This window comes from Podarcis melisellensis (genome assembly GCF_964234715.1).
Source record: "Podarcis melisellensis genome assembly, chromosome: 12".
NCBI lineage: Eukaryota > Metazoa > Chordata > Lepidosauria > Squamata > Lacertidae > Podarcis > Podarcis melisellensis.
The window spans coordinates 473357-499388 of NC_138544.1; the positions used below are offsets into that span (position 1 = coordinate 473357).

At 42.4% G+C, this 26032-nt stretch overlaps 1 protein-coding gene across 2 annotated transcripts in view; it reads right to left on the reverse strand.

Annotated features, from left to right (window-relative positions):
• Positions 1-1858: 1858 nt before the first annotated feature.
• Positions 1859-26032, reverse strand: part of IGFBP3 (insulin like growth factor binding protein 3) — a 32632-nt gene continuing 8458 nt past the window's right edge. Inside the window, exons 3-4 of one of the 2 annotated variants that reach the window (XM_081931177.1) lie at positions 21294-21413; positions 1859-2782 (exon numbers count right to left, since the gene is read on the reverse strand). In XM_081931177.1, the coding sequence (XP_081787303.1) occupies positions 2657-2782; positions 21294-21413 (246 nt within the window). In that variant the 3' untranslated portion in view covers positions 1859-2656. The remainder of the gene's footprint in view (positions 2783-21293; positions 21414-26032) is intronic. The other variant, XM_081931178.1, reaches the window with a different exon arrangement.

Consider the following 26032-nt stretch of genomic DNA (forward strand, 5'->3'; position numbering starts at 1 on the left):
AGGGAGCCTTCCCAGACCCGCTGAAAGAGGCGGTTATTAAACCGCTTCTTAAAAAAAACATCTTTAGATGCAGCCACGATGGTCAACTATCACCCAGTCTCAAATCTTCCATCCTTTGGCAAGGTGATTGAACGAGTGGTTGCTGAACAACTCCAGGCACGCCTGGGAGAAGCGGACTATTTGGATCCCTTCCAGTCGGGATTCATGCCTCATCATGGGACTGAAACTGCCTTGGTCGCACTGGTTGATGATCTCCGGTGGGCTAGGGACAAAGATGAAAGCTGTTTCCTAGTTCTGCTTGATATCTCAGCAGCGTTCGATACCATCGACCATAACATCCTTCTGGACCGTCTTGAGGGGCTGGGAGCTGGGGGCACTGTCATACAGTGGTTCCGCTCCTTCCTCCTGGGCCGTGTTCAGAAAGTGGTGGGGAGGGAGGGATGAGTGTTCAGACCCCTGGGCTCTCACTTGTGGGGTGCCTCAGGGTTCTGTCCTCTCCCCCATGCTTTTCAACATTTACATGCAGCCGCTGGGAGAGATCATCACGGGGTTTGGGCTGGGTGTTCATCAGTATGTGGATGATACCCATCAGAACCAGTGAAGGCGGTGAAGGTCCTGTGTGTCTGGAGGTGGTTGGAGGATGGATGGTGGCTAACAGGTTGAGGTTGAATCCTGACAAGAAAGAAGTACTGCTTTTGGGGGACAGGAGGTGGGTGTGTCTGGAGGACTCCCTGGTCTGGAATGGGGTAACTGTGCCCCTGAAGGACCAGGTGCGCAGCCTGGGAGTCATTTTGGACTCACAGCTGTCCATGGAGGTGCAGGTCAATTCTGTGTCCAGGGCAGCTGTCTACCAGCTCCATCTGGCACACCAGCTGAGAACCTACCTGCCCATAGACTGTCTCGCCAGAGTGGTGCATGCTCTGGTTATCTCCCGCTTGGACTACTGCAATGTGCTCTACGTGGGGCTACCTTTGAAGGTGACCCGGAAACTAGAACTAATCCAGAACTCAGCAGCTAGACTGGTGACTAGGAACAGCCACCGAGACCTACATTGGCTCCCAGTACGTTTCCAAGCACAATTCAAAGTGTTGGTGTTGACCTTTAAAGGCCTAAATGGCCTTGGCCCAGTATACCTGAAGGAGCGTCTCCACCCCATCGTTCTGCCCGGACACTGAGGTCCAGCACCAAGGGCCTTTTGGCGGTTCCCTCATTGTGAGAAGCAAAGTTACAGGGAACCATGCAGAGGGCCTTCTTGGTAGTGGTGCCCACCCTGTGGAACGCCCTCCCACCAGATGTCAAAGAGAAAAACTACCAGACTTTTAGAAGACATCTGAAGGCAGCCCTGTTTGAGGAAGCTTTTGATGTGTAATAGACTATTGTATTTTAATATTCTGTTGGAAGCCGCCCAGTAAAGCAAGATGAGCGCCGCAACTCCAGAGTCGTACACGACTGGACATAACAGTCACGGGGCCCTTTACCTTTTTACATGTATTTTCATCTCTGAGGTAACTAAAATCCTCCTTTTCCAGTCCGCCTAGTTAATGGCTTAATCAATCTTATAAACGCTTTGGATAGAGCTGATCAGACTAGCCCAGATAAGGTAAATTTAGGAGTGAACACCTTTCCTGAACTGTAGTTAGACATATAGAGCACTTAATGCAAAATAATATTCTTAGTATGGCAAATATAACTCTCATCTTAAAATAAGCTTCCCTGCTTGCTTTTCAAAACCCCTGCCATTTTTTGCTCCATGGACTTATGACATATTGAAAGGGTGAATACTACACTTATCTTGGAGATATAGATGCAGGCTTTGGAAAGTATTCTGGGGAAGAGAATTTGAAAGCATATGCTATAATGATTGTATAACATTTATGTTATATTTAAATAGTTTATTAAAAAAACAATTATATTAAATACAGACTAACAGAATATTCATAATACAGTATATTTTACAGAAAAAATAGCCAAGTAGAAACATGTTTCTTTTAAAAAAAGTTCTTTGAGCTTTCTTTTTAATAAAATATTTTACCCGTGAAGATAAAAGTTTCTCGTCAGACCTGTATAAAGACAAAATAAAAATGCTTTTACTTTGAAACCTCGGGTGTGATCCACTCCACACTATATTACTTATAAGTAATTTCACTGGAATAAAAATGAGCTCATGCTTAACTCCCCAACTGAAATCCAGGCAACTTAAAAAGTGCTTAGCTAGGATTGGGTCTTATCCAGTATGTTTAATATCTTTACAAACTTACAGTCTATAAATTCTTCAACACAGAAGGAGAGTTACCTTTCGGGATCAAATTGGTCACAGGCTGTTAATTAAAAAAACACACAAAAAAACACAAAGTCAGTGGAGACTCCCTGAATCCATTCTGAAGTGCCTTTTAGCCCTTTAAATTTTTTCTGGGTATCCATAGTGCAGATTTAGTTGGGATTTCAGAACTCCTTGTGTGGCAAGATGGAAAGCCAGAAGTGTGTCAGTGGCAGGTTGCAGCTGCAGAGACCACAGAGACTGACTCCCTGCAGTATAAGAAGGGACAAAACTCTGAGTTCCCAAGTCTAGCGCAGTCTATGCTGCAGCCCAGTCATTCCAAGGCTTCTGATAGTTAAAATGCCACATGCAGATTCCACAGAAGGTGGTGGATATCCCTCATTTGCTTTCTAGATTGTAGCAATGGACATCTCCTTTCCCCTTCCCATCATATCCAGGGAGTCGCTGCCCATATTTATCCACACACCAGCAGTATCCTCTTTTTCGGCCTCTGGATGGACGACACTGCAAGACAAAAGATGAGATTTGATTAGTGGCATCAAGCCAAATGTTTTTGGTGGCATTATGCCTGACGTATAGCATGGAAGGCAGATTGAGAGTACATGGATCAAAACTGTAGGAGGGAAACAGCAGTGACCTTACTGTGGGAGTCTGCCATAGATCGCCAAGCCAGACTGCAGACTTGGGTGATGCCTTCTGAGAGCAGATTACCAAACATTCAAAAAGGAGAGATATAGTAGTCATAGTAGGAGGCTTCAACTTCCCTGATCTGTTGAAACTCAAACTCTGCCAAGAATGTAAGGTCCAACAAATTCATCCATTGCCTCACTGACAATTTCATTTCCCAGAAGGTGGAAGAACCAAGAAGTCCTCAACAATGGGGGGGGGGGACTGAAAGATGAAGCAGAAGTACCTGGAAACTTGGGAGGAAGTTTCATGATACAGAGGCAAGGGAAAGCTGAGAGTAGTCAGACATGCACTCTGGACTTTAAGGTGGCCAATTTCAAAAAGCTGAAGCAGTGAGTGCTTTTTGGGTGAGGGGCACCTTGGGGTCCTACCAAAGCTCTGTTTTCCCCCAGTTCAGTTAACCCACACACAAAAACCTTGAAAAACTCTTTGGTGTTTTCCCTAAGTCAGAAAAATGTGCATGCATCTGGAGGGCATCAGCATGTGGTTTGAGACTCAAAGCCTGTGTTGTACACTGTCATCTTATCAGCGCTGCCAGTGCTGGGAATGAGTGGAATTTTGATGATCCACATAGAAGGCATACAATCAATGTTTCAATGCCAAATGACTGTTAAGGTTCTAATTATCGCACCATAAAAGCTATTCATAGCAGCCCCAAAATGTGAAGAAGCCTTATAAATCACATTAATGTGTAACATTACACACTACAGCTGTCCACCACCATGGAGCTGCATCAACCTTTAATGAGTCTATGGTAACCTCATGAGTAAGGGAGTTGCATATGGACCCTTTATTTGGGAAAGAAAGGCACTCGATTTTTTTATAGGCCACAAAGGGAGCACATGCCTGGCCAAGACACTGTGGCAACAGAAGCCACTCCAGTTGCATTTGCTTGCCAGAGGAATTCCAGGCTTGCAGCTGACCTTTATGAGCAACTGAGCTATCACTTCATATTGAAGGCCTACATGCCTCTTTCCTAATATACAGGGCTGTCTTTGAAAATAAATAAAAATAATTTCTAGAGAAAGCATTATTCCCTGACATGATTTATCCAAACAGCAAAAGCAGAGGTTTGCTCAGAAATAATAATTGAGTAAAGATGATGGGCAAGAAAGACTATTTACCTGAACTCTCCTTTACAAGTTAAAAATAGCAAAGGTTATGTTTGGAGCACACATATTAGGAAGCATCTCAGGTGGGGATAGAAAGCTCTCTCTTTAATATCTGTGAACTGTCATATCGTGTGTTGCTTGGCAAACCTCCTTCTGCCAAACTGTAGAAGTTGTTGTCCACATGTTAACTGATTATTATTATCATTATTATTGTTTTATTTATACCCTGCCCATCTGGCTGTGTTGAATGTTGATAAGGTTTTATGGCATAGGATTCAGAGAGCACCTTACTGCCCAAAAAATGTTTTTTTTTTAGCATTGACATAGTTAATTTGTTCAGGAGCGTTATATTTAGAGAGCGTGGCATGAATTTTGCCAGTCTTCACCTGGGAACACAGGAAGCTGCATTAGATGAAGTTAGACCACTGGTCCCCCTTATTCCACACTGGGGAATGCTGACGGACTCTGACAGCCCAGCCTAAAGTGGGCATCTTCGGCCTGCACTACCTGCCCTCTGGCAGACACGTTGCACTAGAAGGAAGCTGCCCTTGAGGGAACAGAAGCCACAGGACCTAACAATCCTCTCTCTTTTTCTCTTCTAAAGAAAACAAAAAGGAAGGAAATAATGGAAGAAAAAATAATGGATTATCTAGGACAAAATTATTCTTTTAGGCAACTTTAATGGAGTTACCCAACCGGATTACGACAGAAGGAAAAAAAACATAGCAAACAAAATAAATTACCAAACACTTTCTTCCAATTAATAGATTTAATTTGTCTGAATGATGCATGGAAGTTTAAACACCCAATGGAAAAGGAGTTCACCCACTTTTCTGATCTCACTTTTCTGATCCTAACAACTCAGCAGGAAGAACTGATGGAATCTGGATGTTGAGTGAAGTCAAAAAAGCTGAAATTCATCCCAGAACCATCTCAGATCACAGTTTAGTGGAAATTTGTTAAAAGGAAAAGAGAGGAAATTAAGGAGGTGGCGCATGAATGAAAGCTTATTAAAAGATGAAAAGATTTTACAGAAAGCCAAGCAAACATCGAAAGAGTATTTTGAAATGAATTTAAGGAACCGATCAAGGAACCAATGTGAAAATTGTCTGGGAAGCAAGCAAAGCAGTGTTTAGGGTTTTTTCATTCAACTGAATGCATACAAAAGAAAAATGAAGGAAAAAAACCTGAAGTATGGGAGAAACTGAAGAAAAAAGAGAATTATTTAAGATGATCAAGATGATGAAAATATCAAACAAAATATCAAAATTCTTCAAACCCAATTCTCAATGCTGATAAATGAAGAGCTAGAATGGAAAATTAAATGGTTGAATCACAAACATTTCGAATTTGGGAATAAGTCTGGAAAACTTTTGGTTTGGCAGCTAGAGAAAGAATAATCAACCAAATCAAAATAGAAGACAAATGGACCAAAATGAAATTAATAATAAATTTGTTAAATATTATAAAGAATTATGCAAAGAAGGTCCAGAAGGAATAGATAAAATTAAAAATTACCTAGAAGAAAGCAAATTATCGTTGATCCCAGAGGATAAAATTACTTCATTGAATTCACCAATCATGTCCCTAGAGGTTCAACAAGCAATACAAAGATCAAAAATAGGGGAAACTCCTGGCCCAGATAGGGTCCCAGCAATTTATTATAAAAAAATGGAAGAAATTTTATTCCTTCCCCTAAAATATTTAATGAATGATATATTGATGAATGGAACTCTCCCAAACACGTGGAAGAAAGTTAAAGGTAAAGCTAAAGACCGACTCTGGGGTTGCGGCGCTCATCTCGCTTTTTTGGCCGAGGGAGCCAGCGTACAGCTTCCAGGTCATGTGGCCAGCATGACTAAGCCGCTTCTGGCAAACCAGAGCAGCACACAGAAACGCCGTTTACCTTCCCGCCGGAGCGGTGCCTATTTATCTACTTGCACTTTCGAACTGCTAGGTTGGCAGGAGCTCGGACCAAGCAATGGGAGCTCACTCTGTCACAGGGATTCGAACCGCTGACCTTCTGATCAGCAAGTCCTAGGCTCTGTGGTTTAACCCACAGCACCACCTGCGTCCCTGGAAGAAAGTTACAGTATGCTTATCCCAAAACAAGTCGATTTAACAAACATAGCTAATTATAGACCGATCATATTGTGCTTCTAAAGAATGACTACAAAATGTTTGCAGACGTCTTAGCCTCCAGGGTCAAAACAACTCTCCAAGAATTGATACTTAGAGATCAGACTGGATTTCTACCTGGACGTCACATGCAGGAAAATCTTAGGTGTGTGTTATTCATGTGTTGGAATACTTGGACTTTAAAATAGATAAACCTGCTGTGATTATGTTAGTTGATGCTGGAAAAGTGTTTGATAATATCTCGTGGAAATTCATGAAAGAATTATTGAAAGAAATGAGGTTTGGAGAATTTTTTTGTAGAGGAATAAGTGCTATATATGCTGAACAGTGAGCTAAAATAATCATTAATGGCAATATCATGAAGGAATGCCAAATTAGCAAAGGTACATGCCAAGGCTGCCCTTTATCTCCTCTAATATTTATTTTGGTATTGGAAATCTTAAATAAAAAAATATAAGAAGTCAAATTAAAGGGATAACCTTAGGGAACCGGGCTTATAAAATAAAGGCTTTCACCGATGACTTGCTAATAATGACGGAAAATCCAAAAGAGAGTCTATCAAAAATAATTGAAATAATACAAGAATTTGGTGAAGTAGCAGGCTTTAAATTGAACAAAACAAAAACAAAATTATTGGTTAAAAATATATCAGTTCAAGAAAAAGAAGAATTGGAAAAAACATTTGGCCTGAAAATTTGCCAAAAAGCAAAGTGCCTGGGTATTTGGCTAACCCCAAAGAAGAGCAACCTGTTTCAGGATAATTATGTAAAAACTTGGGAGGAGATCAAAAGAAACTTGGATATTTGGACTCAAGTTATCTTTTACAGGAAGAATTTCAGTTATAAAAGTGAGTGTACTACCTAAATTACTTTTTCTATTTCAATCGATTCCTGTGCTGGGTGGGACGGGCTGCCTCAAGGAATGGCAAATATCTATTTCAAGGTTCATCTGGCAGGGGAAGAGGCCCAGAATCAAATATCAGATTTTAATTGACATTAAAGACAGAGGAGGCCTGTCCCTGCCAGATTTAAGATTGTATTACGAGGCAGACTGTCTTATGTGGCTAAAAGAATGGTGTACACTCAAAAATCCAGAACGGCTTGATTTAGAGGGATACAACAATAGGTATGGCTGGCACGCATACCTAGCATACGAGAAAGTAAAAGTACACCAAAACCTCCTGAATCACATTATTAGGAAATCACTGTACAAGATCTGGGAAAAATATAAAGATCACTTAGAACTTAAAGTGCCTTGGTGGATATCTTCAACTGAGGTACTAGCGGTAAAAAGAAAAAATACAGAGGGAAATTGGCCGACATACCAAGTTCTATTGAAAGAAGAGGAGAACCAGTTAAAATTGAAGAAATTTGAAGAAGTGAGAGAATACATTGCTGACTGCTTCCAATATTTCCAATTATTTGAGAGATTTAAAGTTGACAAAGGAAAAGGCTTCGCTCTAGAAAACTCAAGTTTTGAAATACATTTAATCAAGACCAAAACCAAAGTTCTCTCAAAAACATGCTGACTCCTCCTTGACTGGGAAGTCAAGGAGAAGGAGGTTAAACCAACTATGATTAGATGGGCCCAAGATTTTGGCCACAATATAGAGATACCACAAGGGAAAACCTCCAAAAGATGTTCTATCGCTGGCATTTGACACCTTGCAAACTAGCTAAGATGTATAAAAACCTTGCAAACAATTGCTGGAGATGTGGAGAGCCTGATGGAACTACATTGCATTATGTAGTGGACATGCAAAAAAATAAAACCATTCTGGAATGATATTTATCTTGAACTTAAAAGAATATTGAAAGTGAATATCCCGAAAAAAACAGAATCATTTTTACTGGGCATTACTGGTTTGGAAATTCCAAAAAGATATTATTATTATTATTATTATTATTATTATTATTATTATTATTATTATTCTTTATACTATGCCCTCCCCAGCCCAGCCCAGCCCCAGCTAACACTGAATATAAATACAGTAAAAATATATTAAAAAACAACAACAACAAAACCAGTTGATTAAAGTATAAGTTAGAAAAAGGAAAATCTTTTTGTATGCTGCCATGGCTGCGAGGGTTATAATATCTACACCTTGGAAAAGTGGATACATGCCCACCAGATTTGATTGGACATTGGAACTGACAGAATATGTGAAGTTAGATTATTTATCAGAAAGAATTTAATATAAATCCAAGCAGGAGTTTGTTTCAAATTGGAAATATTTTAAGGAATATTTAAAAAGTAGTTGCTCCAATCTGAAAACGGTAGCGGCCTTTGAGTAATTTCTGTAGATAATAAATATCAAAAGGAAAACACATAGAAACGGCAATATCTTAAATAATAAGAAAATAGATAAATATAGGCAATAAGTTTACTAGCACAAAATGGAAAGAGATGGGAAGTCATTTATTTATGAATAATATGATTTTTAAAATTGCATCTTTCCTTCTTTTTATGCGTGTGTTTGTAACATTTGATGATTTAGGGTTGATGATAATAATGAATATAAATATACTTTGGAAACAGATGTAAAGTTATGGTGTAAAGATACAATTGTGAGCAATAAAGCAGAAAAGATTTTTAAAAATTAAAGAAATAAAAATGAAGAAAACAAAAAGGTGTTCGCAAAGAAGGATTATCTTAAGAAAAACAAAACCTATCCATCACCAAGGACTATGGCTTCCGCCAAGCCCACCATGATGGTCTTTGAGAGCCAGAGGAGATGGTCCAGTTTTTGCATGTCTCCTCTTGGCCCTCTACAGGTGCAAAGGAATCTGAAGCTGAGTGTCTGCTCAGAGCCTCCCTTTCTTCCTCACAGATGTCAGTCACACTTTCAGCGCTGACAGTCAAGGGGTAGGTAAACCAACCATTTCGCCAGTTGTATTACGGTGCCTGGGAAGAAGCGAGGAGGTAGGCCGCCTCTTGCTCTGGGGTCCCGCTAGGTGCTTAAAGGACTTGGGATGGAGGTTCGTGACACAAATTCGCACAGCCTAATTTATCTGTAGAGATACCTCTAGGCAAGGCAAGTGTTGGGGTCTTACCAGCAGTGCACTTTAAGCCAAGTGACTACATGTACTTTTTTTAAAAAAATGGAAGGAAAAGGTCCACGCAGAAATCCAATGAGGCCAAAGATGGAGCTTATTGAGGAAAGTCCCTGGGTGTCTCCTAGCAACTGAATGACAAGGAGACCAAACTAACTGATGCTTTTAAAAATATGCTGGTGTCCCAAATTAGTGATGCATTTCACAAATGAGACCAGCTTCCCTGCAGAGACTGCTGCCCTGCCCCACCCCCAGTTGTGAGGCAAGACTCAAGCATCATCCACATGAACTATGACAACTGCAAGAAGTCCTGAAGATACTCACAAAACAAGAGGTTTATTTCAATGCTGAGCTCTTTGGGCTATTTAACCCCTACTTTCTGCTAGGTCTACAATCCCTCAGCGAGGACAGTTTGGGAACAGCGGGTCCCTCTTTCCCTTCTCTGGCTGCAGCCTCCTGTCATGGAGCCAGCATTACCCACAACCTTCCAGGGTTTGTGTTCATCAAAAAGCTGCACATTGTGCTGGGCAGACTCCTCTGCCTCCCAAATGTTTGCTTTATCCATGTTTATATCATTACAGTATATGAACTAACACAGCTTTATTCTAGCAGAAAAATAAAGGGTGTATTCTCTTAGACCTTCAGGCAGGAAAAGCAAACATCATGCCACATGCTAGAATAGCACAATGCTGGCTGTCCTACAGAGAGATCCTCAAGGGGTTGGCCGGCTGGCACTCTGTGCATGCAACAATCCTATGTGCTGAAATGGAGCCCTGCCCCAGAACGAGAGGAAAACCTGTGGCAGAGTTAACAATTGGCTGAGTGCCGGTGGGGAGAAGATGTCACCATTTTTCTTCATTTGTCCCTTTGCTACATAGGTGAATTTTGGATCAAGTGGGTTTAAATACAACTTCTTCAATAACTGTTGTCATTTGTGAGTGTTTTGTGAGGGGTGTGTGGGAGCAACTGATATCCTAATGGACCATAGTGGATCACTGGCATGCAAAGCCACATGGCACCAAAATATGGACAGGGGCATTGTCAGGGTGGGACAGAGCACAGAAGAAACCACTTGCGTACATCAGCTCAAAAGGCTTTCTGCAATCTTCCAGCCAGCTACATATAATCACAATATTATGTTGCTGTGGATGTGCATCTCATAGGGCAGCACAGCAGGAAGGAAACTATGTGATCTCAAAGAGCAAACTAGAGAGCCTGTTTTTCTGCCACCAGAAAATGAGTAGCTAGGGCAGAGGGTTAGGGCAGAGAGTGTCTAAAGCAAGCAAGATTAACAAGTATTCATTGCTTGAATACTTAAATTTTCGGCAGATTCACCAACAAAGAATCACAAAACTGTAGAGCTGTAAGGGACCCCTGCAATGCAAGAATCTCCACTAAGGCATCCATGACAGATGGCCATCCAACCTCTGCTTAAAAACCTCCAAGAAAGGAGAGTTTGCAAGGGAGACCTTTCCACTGCAAAACAGCTCTTCCTCTCAGAAAGTTCTTCCTGATGTTTAGTCGGAATCTCCTCTCTTTCAGAGTCTCCTCAAACTGCAACGGTGCCTCTTGCTCGCCTGGGAGATGTGCCTATAGAAACCTCTGACTGTGTGGCTGCCCTGAAGGCCAATGTCCTGCTGCTCACACTCCAAGCTCAAGTGGCGACCGACTCCAGGGGGTTGTTCCCTTGGAACATAGCTCAGCGGAGCCAGTGGTGTCTTTAGGGTATGTGGTTTTCTTTGCACCTTTTTAGCACCTCAGTGGGTCTTGTTTCTCCATTAGATTTCTAGGGAAGCCCCCAATTCAGCTTTGTGTCCAGCACAGAGCAAGTCATGTCCCTTGGTCTTTGACTTCCAGCATTAACCAAAGCTCCTTGGCTCATTGCTCCCCATCCTAGAGGGATCTGGCATCTAGCCAGGTGGAAGGGTGGGCAGGTGAGGAGAGCAGCATCCCTTTGTTGCCACGACGGCCACATGGCTCACTCTGGGAGATGCTGATGAGAACACTGAAGGGGCCAAGCAAGGCCAGTCAATGCCTTATAAAGAAGCCAGCCAACTGGTTCAGCATGTTCCCCTCGCAGATTCTCACAATCCTACATTCACAGGCTCGCTGGTCTGGAAGGGACCCCCAAGCCTGTAACAATATAATTCAACTTCCTGCACACAGGAAACTAGCATGTCAGGGAGAAGGGTTCTACCTTAGCCCTCTACCTGACAGTTTTTGTCATGTGAAGTGTTGGGGGGAGATGAAGGAATGTAAGCATACAAATCCCTACTTGCAGTCTGAAGTGGGACATCCCAGGAACAGGTTGAGCGAGAACAAAGCCTTCTAAGCTGGTTTGCTTTACATGCTGCATCATTTTCCTACCTGCCGCTTTTCTCCCACAGCTCCCCTTTTGAAATGTTTTTCTACCCCCGACTTTGGCAGAGCTACAGATGTACACTCCCCCCTGACATGAAGCAACACACAGCACAACGCTTGCTCCAGAGGAATTATGAACTGAAATTGGGGGGAGGGGTGGCCAAGCTGGAAGTGGAGAGGACTGTGCAAAAAAAAAAAAAAAAGCTCTGTGTCTGACAGGACAGAGCCCCAAGGGGACGTCTGAACATATCCATAGTGCTGGAGTGCAAACAGTCCTCCTGGAGCAGCACAGCTGCTGGAATTTCAATGCCCACCCCCACCCCTGCCCACCCCATGAAATAAATCCAAGGTTCAAACTAATAAGGAGCGAGGCATCAGCTGCTGCTGCATGGAGCCTGCATCTGAAGTTACTGCAAACGATAGCTGTGAGAGACAGCGAGCACCAATTTCCAGGAACGTGTACTCAGTTATTGTTCTTGGTAATAAATCAGGCAACAGCCCAAAGTGGCAAAAGCTATGCTTACTGTTGATTAATTTGATCAACTTTTCTTAATTTATTATGCCTTGGTTGTGGCAGTGGGCAAAAAGATTGTTAATAATGCTGTTATCTTTTAGGAGGTTGTATTTTAGAGGGTGAGAAGTGTAGACAGCATAGAGGCCAGGACTACCACCTGATATATAGGCACTTTAAACACACTGAACTCACTTCTGAGTAGACGCAGATGAACTTACTGTTTCTTAAAAGAAACATGCATAGGATTGCACTGTAAAGAGTGTATCTGCCTCTTTTTGAAAGGACTTTCCCTGGAAAAATATGTTTTGCAATGCAACAATTGTCACCCTGATCTCCACTGTCTGCCTTGCTTTCCAGTCTCCTGCCCATGCTTTAAGGGGACGAGGGAAGGTGGATGGGTGTCACCGTCCTGGGAGTCAGTCAGTCAGTCAGTCAGTCAGCACCTGGGGCTCCCACTGCATATGGACACAGCTCATACCCCATGAGCTTTACCATCAACAGGTAACTGCATGCCTGCATAGTGTTAAGTTGTATCTGGCCACCAATCCAGAAATATTTCTTGGGTGGCTTACAAACAAGACCAAAGCAATATTAAAAATATAATGTATAAAAATTTAAAAACTAATTTTTAAACAAAAATTTCCTGGCAACCACATAAACTGCATAGTTTACAACCCAGATTAAAATTATAACAGTCAAATGTTAGTTTAAAATGCAACTAAAAAGGTCTCTGCTTGTGAGCTGTGGAAGCTCTTCCGCAGCATCAGTTACCACTGCAGAAAAGGGCCCCTGTTTGCTTGGTAAGCCCCCACCTCCCATCCCTTGGCAAAGAATCTGGAGCATCTTCAAGTTCACTTGCATGTGGCTTCGAAAGCTCCTTGCCAACCTCTCCAGTCCCCTCTGCCCCGTAGGGAGCGAGCCCCTTGCCTATCTAGCAGGAATCCCATCCCCGCTTCTTCATTTCTGGATAAAAAGAAGCTAAATGCACAATTCCAAATTGCTAAAAGCCAGAAAGAAGACCCTGCAAAATGATAGCATGACCATTGTAAAGAATTAGAAGACAATGTGAACTATCTGAAAATATGGTTCTAATTTCTTACATCTGGTCCATGGGATCATAAAGAGTCGGACACGACTAAACGACTAAACAGCAACAACAATTTTTTTACAAGGACCAACAAAAATTCACAAAGTAGCACAAACACTTTTGATTTAAAGAAAACTCTTCTTCAGGATGGACGTGAAACAAAAAAAAGGGAGGGGGGAGATTAAGATGTTTTAAGTGGAAGCCCAGACTTCTCTCCCCAGAGTGATTAAGGCAGATTGCGCCTGGTAATAAAGACTGCTTTCTCAGAAAATCTAAAAGTCAGCAGTTATTAGAATCCGTTTCTGGCCCTAATATTGGTCTACTGTAAGAAGATAGCAGAGCTAGCGGAGAACATGGTTACTGTAAAAGGAACAAGATCTAGATTAAGTACTTGAAACCTGAACTACAGCCCCAAATATAAAAGGAGGAAAATCCTCAGCTGTTCAAGATAAACTGTAGGGGTAAATATAAAGCAAGTGTTGCACTCCTTCTACTTGGACAATGAAGAAAAGTGAAATCAAGGCCCCACAAATGCATTTATGCCTTGAACGATTGAAACTGCCTTTAAAGATGTCACACACAGAGAGAAAGTCAATACAGAGCCATATGAGCAACATATGGGGAAGCAGTTCTTTAACATAGAAGTCTGTGTACTCTTTGGAAGGTACAGCAGGTTGGCTGGTCGCTTGATGTTGACTTTCTTCATTTCCAACTCCCAAACCACATAAAAGGCCAACTAAAACATACAGAGAATGCTTTACTAATAATATTTTCTAATGAAAGCACAGCAGACATCGCACATTTGCATCATTGCTGCAAAATGGCAACTGGAAGCAGGAGGTGTGGCCTGGGAAACCATTCATGGGAAAGACGGTGGTTCATGTGACAAAACTATCTTTTAAAATGTAACGCGTCATGCAAAATAGCAAGGAAGCCTCGTGCAATATCAGCTTTAAGCACTTACATTTCTAAAAACAGGAGGTATTAGGAATCACCTGTCATGAAGCCATGTCTCCTAACTTGGAAATCATGATATAAAATTCTCATTCTCTAATGGTTGCCTGACACGTTTCAGAACTGACCTTGACACTGAAAACAGGTTAGGGATTTGGGACATCACTGTGTCACACATCACAAAGTACCATATTTTTCCATCTATAAGATGCCCCTATGTATAAGACGCCCCCTAGACGCCCCTTAATTTTTGACATTATTTTTTAGGGGAAAGACATAGTCTGCTGGAGAAGAATAGCTTGACCACAATGGTCCAAGCATTGGTAACTTCAAGACTGAATTACTGCAACCCTTCAGCTTGGTCCAGAATGCTGCAGCACGACAACAGGGGAACACCTGGTACTGGGGATAATGGTTTCACTGATGCACAGGAAACTGAGATCATCCTACAGAAACCTGCAGAAAACCACAGAAGCTAGCAGTTGGAGGGAATAACTTCTGCTTTCAGTTATTTCTATACTAATGCACAGTGTAAAGGAAACAAGCAGGACAAATTTGAGCTCTTAATACAGGATGATGAATATGACCTAATAGGCATTACTGAAATCTGGTATGAGAGTCATGACTGGAATGTAGAAATTGAGTGGTTTAACGGTTTAACCTATTCAAAAAGGATTTACCAAACAGGAAGGAAGGAGTAGCATTATATACAAATGATGTATACAACTTGTGAAGAGATCTATGACTTGGAGCATGGAAGACAGATTGAGAGTATCTGGGTAAAAAACTATAGGAAAGGGAAACAACAGTGACCATACTGTGTGTGCCTGCCATAGACCTTGAAGCCAGACTGAAAACTTGGACGATGTCTTCCTAGATCAGATCATCAAACATTCAAATAGGAGAGATATATTAGTCATGACAGACTTCAGCTGTTCCAATATTTAAAGGGGTACTAAAGGAGCTTGCGGATATAATCTCAGAGCTTCTGTCTAATATTTGAGAATTCTTGGAGAACAGGTGAGGTCCCTGTGGAATGAAGGTGGGCAAATGTTGTCTCCATCTCCAAATCCGGGGGGGGGGGGGGAGACCTAGACTGGTCAGCTTGATATCAATACAAGGAAAGGGCAGATTATTAAACGAAAGCGCCTACAAAAGGATGCATGGGTTTCTCAAAAATAAATCAAGCCACGTGAACCTCTTTTCTTTTTTTGAAGGAGTTACAAGCTTGATGGATCAGGAGCAGGCAGTGGATGTATTGTATTTTATTTCAGTAAGGCTTTTGACAAAGTTCCCCATGATGCACTTTCAGAGAAGTTGGTAACCTGAGCTGGAAGAGATAACCATTAGGTGGATTTGCAGCTGGCTGGTAGACCAAACCCAAAGAGTGCTTACTAATGTTTCCTCACCATCCTGGAAAAAAGTGACAAGTGGAGTGCTGAAGGGTTATGTTCTGGGTGCTTAGCTGCTCAACATCTTTATAAATGACTTGGTGTTTATGTCATTTATACCAAGTCATGACACCTCTGGTGGACCTGCCCTAAGGTGAAGGTCTTCTGGGAAATGATATATAATGAGTTGAAAAAGGTATTTAAGTATACCTTCACTAAGAAACCAGAGGCCTTTCTTCTGGGTATTGTAGACCAGAAGGTGTCAAAGAAGGATAGAACATTTTTCATGTATGCAACAACAGCAGCAAGGATACTACTCGCTAAGAACTGGAAAACTCAAGATCTACCCACACTGGAAGAATGGCAGATGCAACTGATGGACTATATGCAATTGGCGGAGATGACTGGCAGAATCCGAGACCTGGGAGAAGAAAGGATTGAAGAAGATTGGAAGAAATTCAAGATTTACCTACAGAAATATTGTGATTTAGTGGAATATTAAGAAGGATGCTTGGTTATAAATAATTGGCCATCATTAAATTGGATCAGAATTTGATGATAAGAGAGGTTAAGAGAAACAAAATTTGTAGGAGAACTATTATATTGTATTTAAATATGTGGTTATAAAATTGAAAATAAGATGATAATTTGCTTGATAAAAATTCATTAATGATGTAAGTGGGAGCGGGAGATGTGAGGAAGCCCAAAGATGTTATGAAATCTTGTAAAAACAAAGTAACGCTGTTTAATATTTCTGTATTTCTTTTATTAAAAACTCCAATAAATATTTATATATATAAAAAAACATCTTTATAAATGACTTGGATGAAGAAATTGACAAGGTGCTCATTCAATTTGCAAACGAAACCAAACTGGGAGGGGTAGCTAATGCCACAGAAAACAGAATTGAGATTGAAGATACTTTAACAGATTGAACAAAATGAATTTTAATAGAGATAAATTTAAGGTTCTACACTTAGGAAGGAATAACCAGTTGCACAGATATAAGATTGGGGACAACTAGGCTACAGCAACAGAAGTCTTGTATCCAGACTGAGGGAAATCACAGTCCTGCTATATTCTGCCTTGATCAGACCACACCTGGAATACTGTGTCCAGTTCTGGGCACCACTATTTAAGAAGGTTATTGGCAAGCTGGAACATGTGCAAAGGAAGGTTGACCAAGATGATCAAGGGTCTAGAAACTAAGTCTTATGAGGAATGGTTAAGAGAGTTGGGTATGTTTAGCCTGGAAGAGGAGACTGAGAGGAGATAGTATAGCCATTTTCAAATATCTTAAGGGCTATCACATGGAAGAGGGAGCATGCTTGTTTTCTCCTGCTCTGGATAGTAGGATGTAAACCAATGGCTTCAATTTACAAGAAAAGAGATTTCTACTAAACATTTGGGAAAACTTTCTGACAATAAGAGCTGTTCGGCCGTGGAACAAACTCCCATGAGAGGTGGTAGACTCTCCTTCCTTGGATGTTTGTAAGCAGAGGTTTGATGGCCACCTGTCCTGGAGGCTTGAGCTGAGATTCCTCCATTGCAGGGGGTTGGACTAGATGACCCCCAATGCGGATTTTATGATTCTGTGATTGCCAACAGAAGTAATATTCAGTATATTACACTCCTCCTCAAAGATCCTCAATAGCTTCAGTTTGTTATTGGGTCAAATTCAAGGTACACTGGTACCTTGGGTTACATACGCTTCAGGTTACAGACGCTTCAGGTTACAGACTCCGCTAACCCAGAAATAGTACCTCGGATTAAGAACTTTGTTTTAGGATGAGAACAGAAATTGTGCAGCAGCGGCGCAGGAGGCCCCATTAGCAAAAGTGGTGCTTCAGGTTAAGAACAGTTTCAGGTTAAGAACAGACCTCCAGAACGAATTAAGTTCTTAAACCAAGGTACCACTGTAAAACCCTCAATAGTTTGGTGCCAGTATAAATGAAGGGTAGCTTTACTCTGTGTGCAGTCACTCAAGCACTTCAATCTGCAGAAGTCAAGAGAGCCTCTCAGGTGGATCTTAACAAATATGGGACAAAACGGAGGACATAGATGATGCCTTCCTGGAACAGATGGCCAAGCATGCAAAAGGAAGGGAGATAGTGGTAATGGGGGACTTCAATTACCCGGATATTTGTTGGATGTCAAACTCAGCTAAGAGCACAAGGTCAAACAGATTCCTCACTGGCCTTGCAGACAACTTCACTGTCCAGAAAGTGGGAGAAGCAACAAGAGGAACAGCCATTTTAGATCTGGTCCTAACCAATGTTGATGACCTGGTTAGTGGAGTAGAAGTGGAAGGATCATTAGGTGCGAGTGATCATGCTCTTCTGAAGTTTACTATACAGTGGAAAGGAGCAGCCAAGCATACTAGGACTCAATTTCTTGACTTTAAGAAAGCCAACTTCATAAAACTTAGGGAAGTGCTGGGTGAGATCCCATGGACAGTAATACTAAAAGGAAAGGGAGTTCATGATGGCTGGGAGTTTGTTAAGAGGGAGATAGTAAAAGCACAACTTCAGGCCATACCAATGAGACGGAAACATGGAAGGTGCCTAAAGAAGCCAGGGTTGCTATCTAAAGAAGTTTTAACTGAGTTAAGATTAAAAAAGGATGTGTACAAAAAATGGAAAAGGGGGGAAACCACCAAAGAGGAATTCAAACAAATAGCCAGCACGTGTAGACACAAAGTCAGAAAAGCTAAAGCACAAAATGAACTCAGGCTTGCTAGAGAGGTTAAAAGCAACAAAAATGGCTTTTATGGGTATGTTCGTAGCAAAAGAAAGAAGAAAGAAACAGTGGGGTCACTCAGAGGAGAAGATGGTGAAATGCAAACAGGGGACACAGAAAGGGCTGAACTCCTCAATGCCTTCTTTGCCTCAGTCTTCTCCGATAAAGAAAACAATGCCCGACCTGAAGAATTTAGACCAAATGATTCAGCAGAGGAAACACAGCCCAGAATAACTAAGGAGATAGTACAAGAATACTTGGCTAGTCTAGATGTATTCAAGTCTCCAGGGCCAGATGAACTGCATCCAAGAGTATTAAAAGAACTGGCAGATGTGATCTCAGAACCACTGGCAGTCATCTTTGAGAATTGCTGGAGAACAGGCGAAGTCCCGGCAGACTGGAGGAGGGCAAATGTTGTCCCTATTTTCAAAAAGGGGAAAAGAGAGGACCCAAATAATTATCGCCCAGTCAGTCTGACATCTATACCAGGGAAGATTCTGGAGCAGATCATTAAGCAAACAGTCTGTGAGCACCTAGAAAGGAATGCTGTGATCACCAATAGTCAGCATGGATTTCTGAAAAATAAGTCATGTCAGACTAACCTGATCTCGTTTTTTTGACAGAATTACAAGCCTGGTAGATGAAGGGAACGCAGTGGATGTAGCCTACCTTGATTTCAGCAAGGCATTTGAAAAGGTGCCCCATGATCTTCTTGTAAAGAAGCTGGTAAAATGCGGTCTTGACCATGCTACCACTCAGTGGATTTGTAACTGGCTGACTGACCGAACCCAAAGGGTGCTCATCAATGGTTCCTCTTCATCCTGGAGAAGAGTGACTAGTGGGGTGCCACAGGGTTCTGTCTTGGGCCTGGTCTTATTCAACATCTTTATCAACGACTTGGATGATGGACTCAAGGGCATCCTGATCAAATTTGCAGATGACACCAAACTGGGAAGGGTGGCTAACACCCCAGATGACAGGATCACACTTCAAAACGACCTTGACAGATTAGAGAACTGGGCCAAAACAAACAAGATGAATTTTAACAGGGAGAAATGTAAAGTATTGCACTTGGGCAAAAAAAAATGAGAGGCACAAATACAAGATGGGTGACACCTGGCTTGAGAGCAGTACATGTGAAAAGGATCTAGGAGTCTTGGTTGACCACAAACTTGACATGAGCCAACAGTGTGACGCGGCAGCTAAAAAAGCCAATGCAATTCTGGGCTGCATCAATAGGAGTATAGCATCTAGATCAAGGGAAGTAATAGTGCCAACGTATTCTACTCTGCTCAGACCTCACCTGGAGTACTGTGTCCAGTTCTGGGCACCACAGTTCAAGAAGGACACTGACAAACTGGAACGTGTCCAGAGGAGGGCAACCAAAATGGTCAAAGGCCTGGAAACGATGCCTTATGAGGAACGGCTAAGGGAGCTGGGCATGTTTAGCCTGGAGAAGAGGAGGTTAAGGGGTGATATGATAGCCATGTTCAAATATATAAAAGGATGTCACATAGAGGAGGGAGAAAGGTTGTTTTCTGCTGCTCCAGAGAAGCGGACACAGAGCAATGGATCCAAACTACAAGAAAGAAGATTCCACCTAAACATTAGGAAGAACTTCCTGACAGTAAGAGCTGTTCGACAGTGGAATTTGCTGCCAAGGTGTGTGGTGGAGTCTCCTTCTTTGGAGGTCTTTAAACAGAGGCTTGACAACCATATGTCAGGAGTGCTCTGATGGTGTTTCCTGCTTGGCAGGGAGTTGGACTCGATGGCCCTTGGGGTCTCTTCCAACTCTATGATTCTATGAAAAGGCACCTTCAAGTATTGCAACACAGTTCTGATTAAATGAAAATTCTATCCTAATTCAAGTATGTGAGGATCAGCATGCATACAGAGAAAAAAATAGAGGCAAAAGTGCAAAACTGAAAGAGAAAACAAGACAGAAAGTCTGCAAGGTGGGCTCTTTGGTGGTGCATGTTTATGTCTGAACTAACCAAGGTGTGGGTAGGTCTGGTGGTCTGCAATTGTCAAGAAAGGTCATAATCTCATGAGGCAGGTGCCCAAAATCCAGACTGCTTGAGATGCCAGCATTACTTAGAAGTAAATGTTCTGAGTGCATATCACTTTCTTGATCACATGACCTAGATTTTGGAAGCAATCCTCAGCAGCATGTAAAGGATACATATGTAAAGTTGCTCAGGTTGTTGTCTGATGGGAAGTTTTGCTTCTGCACAAACCGCTCTAAGCTGAAGCATTCCTTCTGCACATGACTAGAATGTTCAGTTCACATTGAGTTCATGAAAACATTGTACCCTGACCTGTTCCTAATGAATGATTGACCACATCTACGGAATATGATTGTTATGTCCTTTTAAGTCTTGCTATATCAATCACTAGTTATAGTTTAATAAGGAGGTTTTCATGCCGTCTAGTTCTGTGTTCCCTTTCCCACCCTTTAATCTATTGGTGATTAATGCCTATATGCAACCTTTGCATAGTATTTGTGTTAACCAATCAGCAACAAGCACATATGTGGCAATGCTGTTATATTCAATAAAAGGGACTCCCCGAGACATTGTCTGTAACATGACCCAACTCAATTTTTCTAGGAACCCTCAAGCAGCTAATTACTATTCAAAGCATTGATCTATTACAGCCATATGCTCATTTTGCTGTCCATCCCCTTCTTTTTCAGAGAGCTTCTTTTTTTCAACGAAGGGTACTGGAAACTAGGGCCAGTGTCAAGCTCATCTGTGACTTGGCAGAGGTTTCTCCAATTTGATCTGTTGTTATTGACATCAATTGCATCTGACAAGAAGCATTGGAGCCATGTCAGCAGGTGCCCCAAACTGCTGTATTTGATAAAAATGGCATGGGTTGATGATTAATTATTTATTGTTCAGTGATATTTTACTGGAATTACTGACTATAACAGATGAAGGAAGGAAAAACATAAATGGCTGAGAAATTTCACTCACCTGTTTTTTCTTGTAGAATCCCTTCTTGTCACAATTCGGAATATGCAATCCTCTCGGGCTTAAGACATTCAGAATCTTTAGGTTGTTTAATGTGTCTTCCATTTCTCTGCGACAAGGACCCTGACAATATAATGATTACTTATTTATTCTTACAAATCAGAAAATCCTTATATGCCAATACTCTTAGCGTTCTATTTGACACTATGGTAAACACTGGTATTAAGTGTTGTATTAAGATGGAGAATGAAATTTTGACTAAAATAGCAAAAGAACACTAAAGGGTTAAGGAAGGACATTTCCTTAGTCCTGGGTGAAGCCTCCAGAGGGGTGTCACTGTGGGTTTTTGACCCGGGTGAAATAAAGCCTAGTTCCACTCCATCTTAGCTGAAGGTTTCTAGAATATTAGAGAGCCAACTTTGTCTTCACATAAAGGCAGCTGGACTCACACATCTGCCTATCAAGAATTTGGCTGCTTTAACTACTATTTTACACAGCAGATTGTAATTAGGCTTGCATTAAAAAAAAATTAAATGCTCCCAAGCTAACTGTACCCACATAGAGAACTGCATTTAGGGATCAAATAAACTGCCACCTCACTGTGAAGACATTTAGTGGGGAGAAGGGGACATCTAAATCCAGCTTCTGCCCTCTTCAGAGTAGCTGATTAAAACCTGATCCACACTCACCTATTGCACCACACCACACTACACCTAAACTGAACAAATGTTCTACACATTTAGGGCAATTGCTTGGATCCTAAGATTACCGTATTTTTCGCTCTATAAGCTGCACTTTTCCCCTCCTAAAAAGTAAGGGGAAATGTGTGTGCATTTTATGGAGCGAATGCAGGCAGGAGGCTCTGCTCAGCGCTCCCTTTAAAGAGCTGCATGGACCGTGGGGCTTTTTCCCGAGGAGGGAGAAGGGCCGCACACTCCACGCACTCTTTACAGGGAGTGCGGCTCTTGGGGGAGCCTTAGCCGCGGGCAGCCTCTCCCGGGCAGGGGGATGAAGGCTCCCCTTGCCCAGGAGAGGCTGCGAGTGGCTATCCCATAATGCACACAAAAGCTTAGTTGGTCTCTAGGGTGCTACTGGACAATTTTTTAATTTGGGGCTGTTATTCACTTTTTGGTGTTTCTTTTTTTATTTTACATGTGTTTATTGTTTTATCATAAAGGTAAAGGTAAAGGTACCCCTGCCCGTACGGGCCAGTCTTGACAGACTCTGGGGTTGTGCGCCCATCTCACTTAAGAGGCCAGGGGCCAGCGCTGTCCGGAGACACTTCCGGGTCACGTGGCCAGCGTGACATCGCTGCTCTGGTGAGCCAGAGCCGCACACGGAAACGCCGTTTACCTTCCCGCTGGTAAGCGGTCCCTATTTATCTACTTGCACTTAGGGGTGCTTTCGAACTGCTAGGTTGGCAGGCGCTGGGACCGAGCAGCGGGAGCGCACCCCGCCGCAGGGATTCGAACTGCCGACCTTTCGATCGGCAAGTCCTAGGCGCTGAGGCTTTAACCCACAGCGCCACCTGCGTCCCTTTGTTTTATCATACACAACTGCAAATATTTTAAAGATGTTTAGCATGATTCTAATTGCAGTGTAATATATGTTTGCCTATTGCCAGGCTGCCAGAAAAGCCCTTCGTCTGTAAGCAGAAACAGGCAGTACAGTGGTACCTCAGTTTTCGAACGTCTCCGTTGACAAACATTTCGGTTTTCACACGCCATAAACCCAGAAGTAAATGCTTCAGTTTTTGAACATGCCTCAGAAATCAAACATGCCATTCCGTATTGAGTTTTCGGTTTTTGAACGTTTCAGAACTCAAACGGTATTTCAGAACTGATTACATTTGAAAACCGAGGTACCACTGTAATTAACTTTTTTGCCCAGTAACCAAGGAGACGCAGCACATCCATCAGCTAAGCAAGTCAGTTGCAGAAGCTAAAGTTCCGTCCTCTCTTCCCCCTTATTTATACCTCCCACCGTGCTTTTTCACTGTGACTCGGCTTTTCTTAATTGTTCTAAACTTTTCTTGACTCTTCTTTCCTGCACTGAGAGTGGGGAAGAGAAGGAGCTGAATCAGGACTGTATTGCAGGCAGGAGAAACCTCCCCTGCTCCTTCTCTTTCAGTGTCTGTGGCTCTCTCAAGCCTCTCCCCTTCCTCCTCCCTCCATTCCTCCCTGTTTGCCATGTTTGAATAAAAAAGAATGGCAGGCACAAACCCTCTGCCTCTCTCCCAAGCCCTGTGTCTTGCCACTCCTGAAGCAGTTGGGGAAAGGTAACAACGGAGGCAGAACTGCAAGAGACTCCTGGATTTTCACACTTTCTCCATCCTGCAGCACAAGCCAAGCCCTGGTCTCTTATAGAAGCCTCTGAACATGCTGCGAGGAGTGGGGGAGTGGTGGCAAAGAGAGCCACATTGATATTTGCAACCCGCAGATAGCTCTAACCTCCAGAGCAGCTTTAGGAGATTATGAGACAGAATCCCTTTTTAAGCTACGGTGAGCAGGCAGGGCTTGGGCTATGACTATCAATTAAACAGCTATACTGGGAGACCAAAGAGAACATCTCCCAAGGAATCCAATGCTTCTGGCTATATTCCAAAAATTTACAGCAAGCCTGCAACTTACACAGGGTCAGTGACAGACCTTGGGGTCTCAACCCCAAGGAGATGGGGCCCCCCATCTCCTACCCGAGTCAGCACGCTTGCCAGAACTCCAAGCACATCTGAGGCTATTTAGCAGCATATTTAGGGTCCTTCTGACCAGGACACCCCCTCAGCTATGTGGGACCTGCAGCAGCCTAGTTGTCTCATGCCACGGAGACGATAATGTCAAATGCCTGAGTTGCGTGGGAAGGTTTCCCAATGGGACAGTTTCCCAGGAATGGGGAACTCATGGCTCTCCAGAGACTGCCCGACTCCAACTGCCATCAGCCCCAGGCAACACAGCAAAAGGTCGACTATCACAAAGCCATAGGCCAAAAACATCAGGAGGATCCCAGGTTCTACATCCTAACTTACAGCATCATCCTAGTTCCTGCCCTGCTAGGATGAGGTCAGAAAGGGCTCCTATTCACAAAAGATCCATTGTGGAGCAATAAGATTGCTAAAAAGTTGTGACATACTTCGTTAGTACATTTTGTAGCACAGTGCAGTAAACTTTCAATGAAGATTTTCTCATTAATGCTCAGGAGAAGTAGTGAAATGATGGCAAAGCAGTTGCCAGCAGATAACGCATTGAGAGGTTCGTGCTCCAGCAGATCTCACTTGGGCTTTCACTTGGCAGCTTAACGGATCAATCAACTGATCAATCAACTCTTTTAACATTTCCCACAAATTAGCCTCCAAGAGGCAATTGGCCCAACTTTGAATATGTTTTTTAAATTCTTTACATCGTCTATTCCTTACAAATAAAGCAATTCAGGGGCATTGACTGTAGGTCACATTACAAGCTTTTTACAGGTAACTTGTTTCTGAGGTAAAATGCATGAAACAATTATTTTTAAATGGTCAAAATTAGTTGCTTTATTAATTAAATATTCCAATTTCTCAATTAATCTGAATTTAACCACATAGTAAGGCACAGGAGTTTCTAAATCTTCAAGCCCTTTTCCTTCTGGTCACATAGCTGGACTGCAGAGCTGTACAGCAGACAGCAGGAGCAGTTACTGGGAAGCAGCCATCACGAATGAGATCTTGCTTTTGTAATCACCACTTTCCTCTTTTCTCACCCACTGTCTGGATGGACTATATCCTACTGGCCAAGTTTTTGAAATCCTGGCTGTCATCTCTCAATGAAACCAGGTCTGTTCATTGACATACTGTCAACAATATTTCTGCTGCTTCCACTATTGCTGTTTCCCTTTTTATTTTAAAGAAAAATGCTCAGAAGATGGCCTTTGTGCCGTTTGCACTCAGAATAGATTGCGAAATTAAATCAGCATCTCTAAATACGATTTACTGCAATGTCAGAACTTGAAGTTCCCCAGTTTCAGAATTGGTCGGAAGGGGATAGCATGGAAATAAAGTCAACCTGTCTATTACCCTGTGAACAGAAACCTTTGTGTTTCCTTCCTCCTTGTGGAAGAGAAGCAGCGCTCTCCGAAAAGCCAGGCACCCTTGGGCTCCCACTGGAACATTTCTACATTTTGTGACAAATGAGCCAGGCAAGGCCACTTTTTACTTTAATCAGACTCTCTACATTTTCCATTTATGTAGGTTTTTGGAGTGGTCCCTCCCTATTTTTTTTCCTTTTCAACAGCACAAAGTTGTGTCTGGATCAGCCGTGAGTGTTTTGATGCACAGCCAAGAAAAACACAGCAACATTTTGTGTGCTGTTGGCATGGGGATCTGCCGCTTGCCTGCCAAGAGCAGTACATGAACCAGAGTATTCTCTGCTCCCGTTTCCTCCAGTCCGGCAGGTCTGCAGACTTTGTTCATATCCTACACATAAGGAACAAGAAACAGTGACCACTTCATCCTCCATGTGTGGTTTTTTTTTTCACCCAGAGGCATTTTCAGCATGGCAGAGCAATCACTAGCAAAGCTAGACACTGCTTTGTGTGCAGAAGAAAACTTCTGATAGCCAGCCAAAAGTTGATACTGAGTCCTGCATTCACAGCACTTGCTATGACTGGCTGCTTGGGATTATAGGCTCGCAGACATAGACAGAAAGCAAGGAAATTTTTATTTATTAGCCAATCTGTTGTGTATGTAAGGGGAACAGGACATTGCCACCATA